This window comes from Pan paniscus, chromosome 1 (assembly GCF_029289425.2).
Source record: "Pan paniscus chromosome 1, NHGRI_mPanPan1-v2.0_pri, whole genome shotgun sequence".
Lineage (NCBI taxonomy): Eukaryota > Metazoa > Chordata > Mammalia > Primates > Hominidae > Pan > Pan paniscus.
The window spans coordinates 202,569,758-202,584,986 of record NC_073249.2 but is presented as its reverse complement, the minus strand read 5'-3'; the positions used below and the strand labels follow the sequence as shown (position 1 = coordinate 202,584,986).

The following is a 15,229-nucleotide window of genomic DNA, read 5'->3' as shown; positions in this document are numbered from 1 at the left end:
CCTCCACACCTGTGCCCCCTCCACACCTGTGCCCCTCCACACCTGTGCCCCCTCTACACCTGTGCCCCCTCCACACCTGTGCCCCTCCACACCTGTGCCCCCTCCACACCTGTGCCCCTCCACACCTGTGCCCCCTCCACACCTGTGCCCCTCCACAGCTGTGCCCCCTCCACACCTGTGCCCCTCCACACCTGTGCCCCCTCTACACCTGTGCCCCCTCCACACCTGTGCCCCCTCCACACCTGTGCCCCCTCCACACCTGTGCCCCTCCACACCTGTGCCCCCTCCACACCTGTGCCCCTCCACACCTGTGCCTCCGCCACACCTGTACCCCCTCTACACCTGTGCCCTCTGTACCATGCCCACTGTACCATGCCCATTGCCCCCAGCCTGCTTTTCTCCCTGTTCCTTGCAAGCTAGGGTGTGGGGCCAGAGGAGGAAGCCACCAACTTCTGTCCCCAGCCCCCAAGCTAGATCCATGCTTCTTTCTCATTGAAACTGCCTGGGTTTTTATGGGTTTGTTTTATGTGAAAAGTTGGCGAATCTCTGGCGAGACACCCGCTTGTAAAAAGGGAAAGGAAAAGAGTCTGTGGTGGTGCAGATTCAGAGAGAAGAGGGAAGCTGTGCTGGAGGCTTAGGGGATGAAAACCCTCCATCTCCTTCCCCAACACACCCCCACTGGGGGGCCTAGCTGGGGCCGGCACCCCTTGACACTTTGGCCTAGGAAGGGCCTTTGTGTCCTTCCCTCTGTCAGTCACAGCCTTAGTGCCCTGAGCAGTCCCTTCACCTCTCTGAGCCTCAGCCTACACATTTGTCAGACGAGGAAAACAGCCTCGAGAGGGTGAGGAGGGCGGTGTGGATATGGAATCTTCGTAAGTGGGAAAGCACTTTATGAAGATCATTTGCTGTTATGATCAGTTTCTTCCCTATGAACAAAATGTACTTTTCACTTGGTGCTTTCACCCCAAATTATGTCACTTGTCACCTCACAACAGCCTCAGAGTTAGGCAAGCAGGGTTATTGCCCTGCTTTATGGATGCAGAAACTGAGGCTCAGAGAAGTGAGGTGGCTTCTAGTCACACAGCTGTGAAAGTCACCACAGCAGGACTGGAGCCCAAGCCTGTCTTACTCCAAAGCCCCCAGTCCTTCCACCCCCCCACCCTGCCTCACATCTGACCTGATTTCTTTTGAAAAGGAACGATGATGATGACGATGAGTCCACATTTATTGAGGCCCTCCGGTGCGTCACAGTGTTCTAAGCGCAGTGAGCAGGGTCTCCTGTGGCCTCACACCCCTCTATGAAGTATTGCTATCATTGCTTTCTCATCATCCCATTTTATACATGGGGTCACTGATGGGCTAAGGGACTCACCCAGGTCACACAGCTAGTGCGTGGCAGGGCTGGGATTCAAACCCAGGCAGTCCAACTCCAGACCTGCTGCTTTACCCCCACTGTCCCTCTGCTTTGCATCCACCCTTGTGTTTTCTTCCCCATTTCTAGGGCCCCTGGAGGCCCAGCAGGGTCCTTGAGCCTCTAGGGGTCCCCAAGTTTCTCACAAGCTCCCCCACTGCCATCCCCACAGGCTGCCTCTGAAGCGTACCTGCTCGCCCTTCACTGAGGAGTTTGAGCCTCTGCCCTCCAAGCAGGCCAAGGAAGACGACCTTCAGAGAGGTGACCTCCCGCCCTCCTCATTTACTCACCGAGCCCACCCCAGCTCCCACCTCCCTCATGGGCTTTCCCAAAGCCTCCTTGGGGTGGGGCACGAGGCGCTGCCTTACCCCTTGGAGCTAGGTTTAGGTCAAGACTTGGGGGTGGGGGTAAGGAGGGAACTTCAGGCCGCTTGGAGAGACCACCACAGGACTGGCGGCTTCTGTCTCCTGACCTCGTGTGGACGTGGGAGTCCTGGGCAGCTGGCATAGTCAGCAGGCTGGTTATGCTGGGCGAGTCCCCCCTCTCCCACTTTTTCTAATGGGGAATGGGAGAAGGGTGGGGTTTTGATGTCTGGCTTTCTTGCTTTGACCCTCTAAATCTGTTACTTCCTTGGGGTGGGGAACAAGCCCAAACCTCTGGGGGCTGTAGCTGGCCATCAGGAAGAAACCAACTAGCAGCTAAGCTCAAAAGCTTCCAGCAGCCATGAATCGAGCTTTGCGTGGCACCTCGTGTTTCCACACACTGCCATCAATTCCCACAATGACTCTACGAAACAGCGGACAGAGCCTCCATTTTATATGCAAATAAAATCAGGCTCCGTGATGTTAAAATCACGTTTGCAAGGTCACCTGGCTGGCAGGTAGTAGAGCAGGGGTTCAGACACCCCCACATAAGCACAGCTTAAGAAGGTGCATGGGAATCTGCAGAGCCGGCCAAAGGGCCTCCCAGCTGGGCAAAGACCCTCAGCAGAAGTCAATTTTCAAGTAACGTTTTCAGATTCCCCAGCCCCTGAGATGATCCTGTTCACATTATCTTCCTTGCACTCAAGCTGGCCCTTGCTTTTCAGTTCTGCTGTATGTGCGGAGGGAGACTGAGGAGGTGTTTGACGCGCTCATGTTGAAGACCCCAGACCTGAAGGGGCTGAGGAATGCGGTAAGCTGCCTGTGGACCCCGCCCACCGTGGCAGACCCCCTCTACGCTCCTGTCCCCACTCCTCACCACGCAGTTCTGATTTCCCACAGGAGGGAACCTTGGCATGCCGGTGGCCTACCTGTCCCACCCTGTTCAGGGGGCCTGAGGGGCCCTGCCGGTGGGGGTGTGCCTCTGCGATGTTATCTCCCAGCCAGAACCCTGACTCCACCCTGGGAGTCGCACACACCATAAATCCTCCTTAATCTGATGGCTGCTGTCTGACAGGCCAGGGTTTTTTGTTGGCTTTGCAAACCTGTTTCTGTTTTAATGGGAATGGAACCCAAAAAGGCCAGGCCCCAGAGGCGCTCTCTTTTTCTTTCCCAGGGGGCCTCATTCTGCCTGCTTGTGGTTGGCTGGGGGCCACTGGCTGGGGTAGCTGAAGGCAATGTCTGTGCAAGGAGACCTTCCCCAGCCCCCCAAACCACCAGAGTGGGCAAAACAGCCCAGTCCTGAATAAAACCCATAGCCAGCTTTGTGGCTCCGGCAAAAACTAAGCAAACACTGCCTCCACCAGGGTCAGCTGTGGCTGAAGGTGGAACCACTCGGAAAAGCCAGATGGTGTCAAGATTTCAGGCTGGCGGAGTGAAAATGGCATCAAATAGTAACACTAGCTGACCTTTATTGAAGGCCCACTATGTGCCAGGCAGTTGGTCAGACATGCCGCCTGCACTGGCTCATCATGTGCCCTTAACAACCCTGAAAAGTGGGTACTATTCGTATCTCCTGATTTCCCGCAAGGACACAGCCTCCGAGAGGTCAGGTGACTTGCCAGGGTTACTCAGCTCCAGGTGACAGAGCCGGGATGCCAGCCCAGGCTCTCCTCATGCTACTCGGCTGCTTGTTCTCTTTACGCATCGTCAGCCCTGCTTGGCATCAGCCCCAGGAAGTTGGGCTCACAAAAGACCATTAATGTCACCTAAATATAGACTCAGAGGCTTTGGGTTGGACAATACCTTAAAGGGTCAGCTCCCCATCTAGTGCCTGCGCTCCCTCTCTCCAGCAGCGCTTCCAAGCTGGTGCCCACTTTTGACCTGTGTACCTCCAGGAATGGAGAGTTTACTACCTATGGGGCAGCCCGTGGTGTCTTTGTCCAATTTGTCCAATTTATGGTGAGAGAGTTCCTGAGTTCTTCCTTAGATTGACTTGAGATCTTCTTCCTGGTAGCTTTCAGTCACATCATCATTAAAAGAAATAGTCGTCTAAGAACTCTTCTTGCCAGGAGGAATCTCTGTTAGGGTAGAGAATAACTGAGAAGCTGAACCTGATCCTTTTTCTAAAATGCCCAGAGAGGATGACCTCCACCTGAAACCCAGGACCTGAGGTTTGCTGCAGCTTCTAGGCAGCTAGTACTAATCAACACAGACGTCTTACAGAGCTGTTTCCCTGGGACAGGCACTGGCCTGAGCCCTTTACACAATCGTCTCAGTTCGTGTGCAGAACCACAGTGTGTGTACATCCTATTACTATGCCCATTTTACAAGTGAGGAAACCGAGGCTCAGAGAAGTAAGAGTGGCCTGTTCGAAGTTCTGCACATCCAGGGGGTGCAGCTGGGACCAGACTGGATGTGCCTGCCCCAGAGGAAACTTCAGAAGCTCTGGGGAGACAGGCTGACGCTGGCTGTGTGATCTCAGGCAGGTCACTCAACAAGCCTCTGACCCACAGTCTCCTCATGTAGGGAAGTAAGTTCCAACATTTTCGAATGTGATGGAGTCAGTTAACCTGGGGTCTAGGCCTTGGGCACGTGGCTTATGCTGTTTGAGCGCCGCATGCTCGCCCAACAAATGGGCTTAATAATTCCGGCCTAAAAGGGGGAGATGTCTGGGCTTTCCCCTGTCCCAGCAGGGCAAGCAGCATCTTCATTGCTCTGCTTCTGAAAAAAACAACACTGACCGCTTTTTCAGGGCTCAGTACGCGCCAGGAGCTGTCTTAAGTGTTTAATGTCGATCAATCCACTTAATTCTTCCAGCAACCCTCTGAGGTGGGCACTGTTCCTGTCTCCACAGGTAGCTTGCACGAGGCCAGCCAGCTGGTACATGGGTGCACCCTCAGCACTAGGACAGTTTCAATATCTCATGGGCAAGTTCAGGGAAATGGTAGATGCTCTTCAGGATATTTTTCAGCCACTAAAAATGCTGCTTGACAAGTGTTTGTTGTGACATAGGAAGGCTTATACTAGGATGATAAGTAAAAAGATATATAAAACCATGTGGAACCTAAAAACATTTATACACACAACCGTACGTACACATGACCAAAAGATGGGAAGATGCACACCCAGATGTTAATGGTGTCTATCTCTGAGAAACAGGATTATAGATGATTGTAATTTTCTTCTTCATATTTGCCCACAATATGCATATGTTTTACTTTTGTAATCAGGAAGTAAAAAAAGTGATGGCATAAAAGACTTGTATAAATCTAGCGTGGGCAGCAGGCAATGAATCACCTGTCTTTTCCTTCCAGATCTCTGAGAAGTATGGGTTCCCTGAAGAGAACATTTACAAAGTCTACAAGAAATGCAAGCGAGGGTGAGTGCCTAGTTCACCCTCCCCCAGCTGGTTGCTCAGTGCTGAGCAATGTTTGTACTTGGCCTTTGTGGAGGGGCTGAGGGGATGTGGAGTTGGGGTGGAGAGCTCCCCAGCCAGGCCAAAGCCACTGGTCACCTCTCCATCTGCAGAGACCAGACATGGGTCACAACTGGGAAGGATGGCAGTGGGAGACAAGTGGAAGGGTCATTACATATATGACCTCCTGGGTGGGGTGGAGGGAGAAGTGGAGGGTCATGTGTCAGAAGACCCAGGTTCAAGGCCACTGGGAAACCAAGCCATTTGATTATAAAGATAATGATTATAGTGACCACCATCCCCTTGAGCACTCACTATGTGTCAGACACGAGGCTAAGCACACACTACTTAACTCTCACAGCCATACTAAGAGGTAAATACCATAGTCCTCATTTGACAGATAAGGAAACTGAGGCTCAGAGGTAATAAGCAGTGTTCAGGGGCAGGAGAAGTGGATCAAAGGCATGAGGCAGGCAGGCCCAACAAAGTTGTTACTGACAGAGCCGTAGTTAGGAAGGGAGTGGCTGGCGATGAGTCTGGAAAATGAGTTGTGATTGGGAGTCATTTTGAGGGAATCCAGCCAGGGATGCTCCACAGGCCTCCTCCATCTTTGCTAGACAGACTAGGCCAGGAATAAAGCTGTACCCTCCAGGGGGCAGGCAGTGCCTGGCTGCCTACCATGGGCGCCTGGGCACCAGAGTACCTTTGTTGTCTGCTCAGAAGATCCCTTGGGAAAGGGAGGTAGGGTCACATGGTAACTGTCCTCCAGACATCAGTCCCCTGGTCAGAGCTAGTGAGCCTGTCCTCTGCAGCCCTTCCTGAGTAGGTGACTTCACCAGCCTGGCATAGGGCCCCCAGACAGTGAGGAATTGTCATTGCTGTTGCCAGCCCAGAGGCCCCAGAACCAGAGCCCTGGGAAATGCACTCCTAGCCCCTCTGCCCACAGCTCCAATCTGATCCTCTTGCTGTGGATAGTCTAACTCCAGCGACATTTGCTAGTAGCCCCTTGGAGGTGCTCAGCCACTTGCCCCGTGGCTACTGCAAGTGGATCTTCCTTTGTAGAAGACTTTGCAAAGCAGGCAGGTTTTGTACTCAAGCTGAATCCCCATCTCATCAGGCCTAGGGGCCTGGCTGCCTTCCTCACAGGCCCAGCCCTGCCTGCCTTCCTCCTCCTTGGTTCCTTCCTAGCCTTCCATAGAAGGCTGAGGGTGGGGGAAGGTATCCATCCCTGCAGCCCCTGGGAAGGGGGTTTTTTTTGGTTTTAGTTGCATGCATGTCTAGAGTTTTTCGTGTGTCTTTTTTTTCCAAGTTTCGGTTTCCATCTGAGTCTCACATGCTCTGTAGAGTGAAATCCACTTCACGGCAAAGGGCAGGCTCTGCTTTGCCCAGACAAGCCCAGCCCCACTCTCCCTTCAGCTCCAGTGCCCATGCCCCCTGGCTCCAGCCCCACCTGTGGCAGGCCTCCCTTACCAATCCCACTCCAGGCCAGGCTGTGTGATTGCATGGGGGGTGGGAGGGTGGGGTGTGTGTACAAGGATGTTCCCCAGCCCCACTGGCTGAGTTGCCAGAGGCTTCCCCTTAAGCCCCAGCCAGCTATTGAAATCATAATTCTAAAACCTTCCATTTATGGGGCACTTCCTACATGCCAGGCACTGGGCTGCATCACTCCCAAGCATCATCTCGTTGACCCTTTGAGCTGGGTATCATTATCTCTGTTTGTACGTATGGGGAAACTGAAGTCTGCAGTAGTTACAAGGTCATGAGTTAGGAACTGGCAGAAGCATCTTGGACTTCTAAAGCCTGTACAGGCATCCACTCTGTTATCCTGCCTCCTGCTTGTTCCTCTAATCACTACGCAATGTGCAAATAAAGGATGCAGCCAGGCTGGCCAGTTTATTTGCCCAGCACCATAGCCAGGGCATCACTCAGCAGCCCTTCACAGGCACCCCACACACCCCCACGGCCATGAAAACATCAGCCCCAGGACTGTCTGAAATGTCTGAATGACAGTGTTCCCCAAAATAGATCTTAGGAGAGGAGAGGCCAGGCTCATCTTCTGCCTCCCTCTGAGTCCTCATGTGAGAAACAGGAAATTCTGATCAAAGGCCTGATTTATTTTCATAAAACCCTCCCGAAAGTCCTCTGGATGAAGGTGGATAGAGTCAGCTTTACAGGCCCCACTAAGTGCTGGAAAGATGAGCAAATACATTGTTTTTGCTGGCAGCTGGCCAGGGGTTTAATGTGACTCAGGACTGAAGACAGCTAGAAGGTGGCAAGTAACAAGAGGCCCACATTTGGTGACAGTGGTACTGCCTCTCAGGGGCCCGCTGTCATTAACTTTTGAGAAGAGGGGTCTGTGGGCCCATCTGGAAGCCCTCTTGTGCAGGTGTGAGCAGGTGTGAGCTTGGCAGATGTGAGCAGGTGTGAGCTCAGGGCGCTGGAAGGCCCTGCTGGGGAGTGGGAGGGATCCAGCCTTCCAGCTGGTACACATCAGTTACTTCACAGTGCCTGGCACCTAGAAGCACGCAATCAATGGCAGACAAAACAACCCTGATTTTGAAAAAGGACCCACCCCTCTGCCCAGTTCTGGTCTCCCCTGGTCTGTTTCCGACCTCCAGTGCCCAAAGAGCCCTCCGTGAAATGAAGGAACTCCAGGCAGGACCCAAGAAAGGGGAGCCTATGATTACACATTGGCAGTCAGCGCTCAAACCACTGACAGCCCAAGCCTGGATCTTCTTCCTGAGAGCGGCAGGGAGAGACAACTGGATGTGGGCCATGCCTTCGGGTCCGTGTTGTCTCCATTGCCCTCGGGGGGTCCTCGTGCCTGCCGCTCCTGCGCCACTTCAAAGAACTCTCCCATAGCCCTGGATTTTGCCTTCCTTCTATCTGCTGCTTCTTAACTTGTATTTATAGGGCTTTGTTTCCTTCTAAAAATGATACAGTAGAAAAAGAAAAGGTTCAAATCCCAGCCCTGCCATCTATGAACTGTGTGACCTTAGACAAATAACTTTGTTTCTTTGAACCTCAGCTTCCCCATTTATGAACTGGGGTAATATGAAGAGTCATCCTCCCAGTCCCTACTAGATTCAAAACTCCTGGAAGGCAGGAACTAGGTCTAATTCATCTCCCTATGGTCCTTGTTTTTGAGCAAAGCCCTGCACATGGAAAGGCCTCAGTGAATATAGGGGATGAATGGGAAGATGACGGCAGGTGGGCAGGTGGATGGAGGATGGTGGAAGGGGGGTGGGGTGTGGGTAGATGGTGCATGAGTGGGTAGATGGACGAGTAGATGCCAGGTAGGTGTGTGTGTGGGTGTGTAGTAGAGGGTAGATGGGGGTGTGTATGGGTGGGTAGATGGTGGATGGGGGTGTGGTTGGGTGGGTGGATGATGGATGGGGAATGTGTGTATGTGAATGAATGGTGGATGGTGAATATGTGGGTGGATATACCCAACTCCATTACATGCTCGGAAGACAGCAGGGAAGGGGCAAGGAGAAGGTTGATGTGATCAGCTCAAGTCACATCTTGGTGGGTCCTTCATCAGGAGCAGCTTCTAGAGGGCTCTTTCTTTGGCATAAACAATGGCTCTGACTCCCTGCAGGGGCCCACAGCCATGAAGATTCTGTCTCTCTCAGGTTGACCCAGGTCCTTGCCTGGAGAATATGGGGAGAGAGTGGGCCTAGCCCCTCAAGTCTATTGGACAATCCTCCTGAGATTTCAGCTTCCTGGGAATGGAACTGGGAGGGGCTTGTGTGGCACCTGCCTCTGGCTCAGGCATGCCTGAGGGACACATCCTAGCCTCTTGTTGAACCCAACCCACCACCCCTCCTGGGCTTGAACTCACACTTCATGTCTGAGTCCTCAATATGGTGACTAAGGGAGCACTGCGTCTCCCCCAGATCTACATACTAGTTGCTTGAATGTCCATCCTCGGGTGTACCAGGAGAGAGGCAATCCGGCGCAGTAGCTGTGAGTGTGGGGGCCAGCAGGCCTGGGTTGGGTTGTGGCTCGGCCACTGGGCATTGTGCAGTAAAGGAGACTGTGACTCCCTCACCTCGTGGGGTTGTTGTGAGGATCAGAGGGAAGGTTTGTGAGGTGCCTAAAATGTGGCAGGTACCCACTGGGTATGACCCATCACTCATCCTGGTCACTCAGAAGGCCTGAAAACAGGGCGCCTGCTGTGTTCCAACCACATCCTCTCTTCCATTCCAGAATCTTAGTCAACATGGACAACAACATCATTCAGCATTACAGCAACCACGTCGCCTTCCTGCTGGACATGGGGGAGCTGGACGGCAAAATTCAGATCATCCTTAAGGAGCTGTAAGGCCTCTCGAGCATCCAAACCCTCACGACCTGCAAGGGGCCAGCAGGGACGTGGCCCCACGCCACACACAACCTCTCCACATGCCTCAGCGCTGTTACTTGAATGCCTTCCCTGAGGGAAGAGGCCCTTGAGTCACAGACCCACAGACGTCAGGGCCAGGGAGAGACGTAGGGGGTCCCCTGGCCTGGATCCCCATGGTATGCTTGAATCTGCTCCCTGAACTTCCTGCCAGTGCCTCCCCGTACCCCAAAACAATGTCACCATGGTTACCACCTACCCAGAAGACTGTTCCCTCCTCCCAAGACCCTTGTCTGCAGTGGTGCTCCTGCAGGCTGCCCGTTAAGATGGTGGCGGCACACGCTCCCTCCCGCAGCACCACGCCAGCTGGTGCGGCCCCCACTCTCTGTCTTCCTTCAACTTCAGACAAAGGATTTCTCAACCTTTGGTCAGTTAACTTGAAAACTCTTGATTTTCAGTGCAAATGACTTTTAAAAGACACTATATTGGAGTCTCTTTCTCAGACTTCCTCAGCGCAGGATGTAAATAGCACTAACAATCGACTGGAACAAAGTGACCGCTGTGTAAAACTACTGCCTTGCCACTCACTGTTGTATACATTTCTTATTTACGATTTTCATTTGTTATATATATATATATATATAAATATATTGTATATATGCAACATTTTATATTTTTCATGGATATGTTTTTATCATTTCAAAAAATGTGTATTTCACATTTCTTGGAGTTTTTTTAGCTGTTATTCAGTGATGCATTTTGTATACTCACGTGGTATTTAGTAATAAAAATCTATCTATGTATTACGTCACATTACTTCACATGCTGCTCTCATTCCTTTTGGGAGAGTCTGCTGGAAAGAGATGGCTACATTGGTCGGGGCCTTGCTCCTCTTTCTCCCTTCGCTCTGGCTCTGTGCAGAGAACGGGTTGCCCTGGACTTGAAGGATGCTGGGACGTGCAGGGCACCGGTGGAGCAGAGGTGCCCCCTCTGGAAGGCAGCAGATTCCTGATGCCCAGATGTTTGTGTTTGAATGTTACAGCCTCAGGATCATTGACTCTGCAGAGAAAGTCCTGGGAAGGGTGTAGAATGAGCTTGAAGAGGACCTCACAGCTGAGGCCATCAGGCAGCACCCAAGGCTGGGAGCCACATGACCTGAGTCTTGTGCCAGCTCTGCGCCTACTCTCTAGGCCAAGCCACGTTCCCTGCAGCCAGCTCCTACAGCTCACAGAAGCAATTGCAGGCATCTCTTCCCAACTCTGAAGGAGTGTGGTCATGTTGGCACATTGAAATCAGCCATGGTGACAGTCAGAAATTGACAAATGCTACAAATCAAGGCCTTTATTTTCCTTAGAGAACAAATCACAGATTCAGGCTTGCTTTCTTTTCATTTATTTTATTCATTTATTTTTTTTCTTGAGACGGAGCCTCGCTTTGTCACCCAGGCTGGAGTGCAGTGGCATGATCTTGGCTCACTGCAACCTCCGCCTCCCGGGTTCAAGCGATTCTCCTGCCTCAGCCTCCTGAGTAGCTGGGACTACAGGTGCCTGACACCACGCTTGGCTAATTTTTGTATTTTTAGTAGAGACGGGGTTTCACCATATTGGCCAGGCTGGTCTCAAACTCCTGACCTTGTGATCCACTCGCCTCAGCCTCCCAAAGTGCTGGGATTACAGGCATGAGCCACTGCACCTGGCCAGTTTTTGTCTCTTTTAGTTCAGTTCCTCCATTCCCTCATTTATCTTTTTTTTGTTTTTTTGAGACGGAGTCTGGCTCTGTCGCCCAGGCTGGAGTGGAGTGGCACGATCTCGACTCGCTGCAAGCTCCGCCTCCCGGGTTCTCGCCATTCTGCCTCAGCCTCCTGAGTAGCTGGGATTACAGGTGCCCACCACCATGCCCAGCTAATTTTTTGTATTTTTAGTAAAGACGGGGTTTCACCGTGTTAGCCAGGATGGTCTCGATCTCCTGACATCATGATCCACACACCTCGGCCTCCCAAAGTGCTGGGATTACAGGCGTGAGCCACCGCGTCCGGCCACATTTATCTTTTTTAAGCTGCCAAGTTGAAGTGGGTCTTTCTTCCTTTGGGAGAGCAGACTTACCAGCCACTGCTACCCGTAGCCCTCAGTTTCTTTGGCTATAAAGTGCAGGACATGATCTCCGTTGGTTGTTTGTAATTATCATCTTCAGAGCCTCAGGGCTCACTGGTGGGTCTCCAAGGCCACTACAATGTGAGGAAGGGGCTGCAGCAGTCCCTGCCTACCCTCCCTAACTCCATCACTGCAGCTCTGCTTCTCTCCATTTAAATATTTGGGTTTCTTGTAAACATTTGTCTGAGTAAAACTTTTTTTAAAAAGATGTGAAAACCATGATCCCTCTAAGAACCTCCCAGCGCTGACAGTCTGTGGTCCTAATTCCCAAGCCCCTACCTAGAGTCAAGGCTATGGGCAGGTGAGTCTCTAGCCTAAGGCACAAAAATTAAGGGGTGCCCAAAAGCTCAATAAGCAAGATAAATAAGTTTAATGCAATATTTTTAAAATTAAGGCCCCCCCCCAAAAAAAAATCCACGGTGAACAAAACATCACAGTTTTAAAGACAGGATTCGTATTACTGATGTTTCCTTTTGCCTTGGGTTCCCATTAGGCTTGCCTGCCCCTGTGGGAGGGACCCAGTGGGGCACCCAGAGTTGCTCTGCCCAGGCCAGGCCTCACTGTGGCTGTGACGCACCCTTGATGTCAGAACGAGGTGATGTGTGAAGGTTAAATGACAGAGGAGTGTGGAACCACAGCCATGCTGTAGGTGCTCCAGGTGCTCTGCGTGTACAAAGTTCCCACCTCCTGAACTTCCCACCCAGCTCCCCTCCCAGAGCCAGTTAGGAAGCTGGAAGGTGGCGCTTCTCAACCTACACCTATCATTGGAATCACCTGGGTGGCTCCTGCCTCCCCGCCCCCACTGCCCAGACCCCACCCTGGAGGAGTTAAATCAGCATTTGTGGGTGGGCCCCAGGCCTCAGTACTTTTTAAAGTCCCCAGGTGATTACAGTGTGCAGTCAAGGCTGAGAACCACTTCTCTGGAGAGGCCACAGTTGTACAGGCCTTGGAGGCTTTGTAACCTCTCGGTATCTGGCGGGGCTAATGTACAGAGAGACTTAACAGCGTCAGTCAAAGCCCGCTGGGAGATCAGAAAAGGAGCCTGGCAGCTCCCCACCCACCGCGAATCTGTGCAGCCTCCACCAAAACCACTAGGGCACATTTCTTTTTCCCTCCACATAGAGAGACAAAAGCTATCAGGCCTAGACAGGCCATGTGGACTCCATGGAAGGGCCTGTAAGCCTTGAGAAAATTCAGTCCCGCCAGCAGAGAAAGTCAGGGAAAAGCGCAGCCCCCGGGCCCGGCCACTGCCATTCCAAGATGATCTCCCACTCCAAAGAGTAAAAGGTCTAAAAGGAGTAAAGAGAGGTCTTTCCAAACAGGTGGTCACTTTAGAAAGGAAGCTGTGGACTGGTGGAAAAAGCATCACCTGCCTGCAGGTAGCTTTCGCCCAGTAGACAGTAAGTGAGTGAGGTCAGAAAGGGACAAATGAGAAAGGCAGGAGTGAGGGAATGAATGAATGCGTAAATGAATGAAGGAATGAAACAGGGAAGGGTGGGGCTTCCAGGCTTGGCCACCTTCAGGGTGGACTGATCCTCCTTGAAGTCTGCGCTTCAGGAGTCCCTTCAGTCTGCGGCAGGGAGTCGTGCCAGAAGGCAGCCTGGATGGGTGCGTGCGGAAGCAGCCAGGGGGCTCTGTCCACTCCTCCCTTCTGCTCAGGAAGCCACTGGAGTCTGTGGGGCTGGGGTGAAGTCTCCAGGGAGCAATGTCTCCAGCTCAAGACAAAGGCAATGGCAGCAGTCCGGCTAGGATGCCAGGCCAGAGTGGTAGGGCCACCCCCCAAGTTGTCAGCTGCCACACTCATGATCGGTCTCCTCCTGAGGAATGTCCTGGGGATGCTGGGCAGGGTGGGCTGGTGGCTGGAGTTCTCCTTGACCTTGTGTGACATCCCTACAGAACCGGGATCCATTTCTTGTCCTCGTTGTAGAGGAAGGACTGCTTTCCTGGAAGCTCTGGCTTGTATGTAGCTGTGAGGGGACAGAGAGGTGGAGGCATTAAGAGAGAAAAGGCCCATTGCTGCAGTCTCTGGCATTCTACCTCAGAGCTGGAAAGGCCTGGGGACCCCTGTGCCAGCCCCTGTATCTTACACGTGGGAGACAGAGAGGAAGGAACTGGCCCGAGGTTATTTGGCTCTTAACTGGCCCAGGGGAAGTCAAACTGTGACTTCCTGCCTTCTTTAATTCTTCTCAACTTCTTTAACAGAACAAAATTTACAAAACTATTTTCTATGAAATTCGAAAAGAAATTGAGTAAAGCAATATTCTTAAAGAAGCAAGGTGTTAGCTTCATGGGGTCTTGTTTTGAGCTAGTTCAGGGGTTTCCATAAAAGCAGAAGCGGACATGGTTCTCTAGGAGATGAGCAGGGCTTGGGAACTGTAGCCCCAGGTGACCAGAAACTCATGTTGATACTGACTTGGTTAATGAGGGTCCCGTGCACAGCCTCTCTGTTCCTATACTTGGAAAGCCGCTCAGGGGAGCCCATGGTAGTCCAGGTATACCTGAGTTTACTGGAACCTGAGCAGGCAGATGCCGACACGTGCACGTGCCCAGGAAACCCCTTGCAGAAGCCCACCTTGGCAGGGGTGATCAGAGCGGCAGGAGCTGCCTGTCTCTGTGTGCCAGGTGCCTAGCACCACATACGGCATGGAAAAGTCATTGGGGCAATGCTTCCAGAGGATGTGGTAGAGCAGGGTCAAAGCAGGATCCCTGCCCATGCCCTACCCTCTCTGGAGCTCACCCCTTGTATGGAGCATTTGCATGTTTGCAATGCTGAGTTCTCCTCGACTGACTAGATGAGCCCCAGATCAAACCTCTACAGCCTTGCTGGTGTGATTATCACCACATTTGCAAGGCCAAAGCTAGGAGAATGACCTTCTCCTGGCCCAGTCTGCCTTATGTTAGTCTCACCTGTGAGTATGGAGCTGACGGCGTCTCCCCACCTGACTGTGGCCTCTGGGGGCAAACCTGGGGCCCAGGTCATCTTGGCTCCCTCGCACAGGAGCATCGTCAACATTCACAGAAAGGCTGAGTGTAACCAAGCTGGCGGTCATCACAGCTCTGCCTTCATCCTCCCATGCCACCTGCCACACATGTCAGCCCCCAGTGCCACCAGCTTTGGCCATGGTCAGGCTGTGGTAATAGCAAAAGCGCTCTATAGAGAGCTACAAATAGGTCAGGAAGCACAGAGGCTGCCCACTGGACTGAGTCCCTCATGATATTAGCTCCCAGGTAGATCCCAGATGTAACAGGGGATCCCTACTTATGCTTGCCTATAAAAAGGGTGTGGCGCTAGAAGGCTCAAAAGAGCTGCTCCGTTGGACAGTCCCTGGTTAATTTCATGAACAAACAAGGCATAAATGGGGAAACACCTGGCACTGCCCGCCACGAACTCGCTGCAGACCTGTGGCTCACCTGCTCTCCAGGGCTTCCTCAGCTGTAAAATAACCTGGCCACACTAGACCAGTAGTTTAAATATTTTTAAGAAAAAGAACTTTTCTGGCTGGGCACAGTGGCTCACACCTGTAATCCCAGCACTCTGGGAGGCCA

The 15,229-nt window shown here is 52.4% G+C and overlaps 2 protein-coding genes across 8 annotated transcripts in view; one reads left to right on the top strand and one right to left on the bottom strand.

Annotated features, from left to right (window-relative positions):
- GRHL3 (grainyhead like transcription factor 3) overlaps nucleotides 1-15,229 on the top strand; it is a 34,902-nt gene that overhangs the window by 14,759 nt on the left and 4,914 nt on the right. Inside the window, exons 12-15 of one of the 2 annotated variants that reach the window (XM_003810769.4) lie at nucleotides 1,584-1,672; nucleotides 2,499-2,584; nucleotides 5,088-5,152; nucleotides 9,401-10,283. In XM_003810769.4, the coding sequence (XP_003810817.3) occupies nucleotides 1,584-1,672; nucleotides 2,499-2,584; nucleotides 5,088-5,152; nucleotides 9,401-9,515 (355 nt within the window). In that variant the 3' untranslated portion in view covers nucleotides 9,516-10,283. Of the gene's footprint in view, nucleotides 1-1,583; nucleotides 1,673-2,498; nucleotides 2,585-5,087; nucleotides 5,153-9,400; nucleotides 10,284-15,229 lie in introns of those variants that run through there. The other variant, XM_055096501.2, reaches the window with a different exon arrangement.
- STPG1 (sperm tail PG-rich repeat containing 1) overlaps nucleotides 12,031-15,229 on the bottom strand; it is a 58,372-nt gene continuing 55,173 nt past the window's right edge. For all 6 annotated transcript variants that reach the window (XM_008963147.5, XM_034958138.4, XM_008963146.5 and 3 more), the window contains one exon: nucleotides 12,031-13,650. In XM_008963147.5, coding sequence (XP_008961395.1) covers nucleotides 13,574-13,650 — 77 coding nt within the window. In that variant the 3' untranslated portion in view covers nucleotides 12,031-13,573. The remainder of the gene's footprint in view (nucleotides 13,651-15,229) is intronic.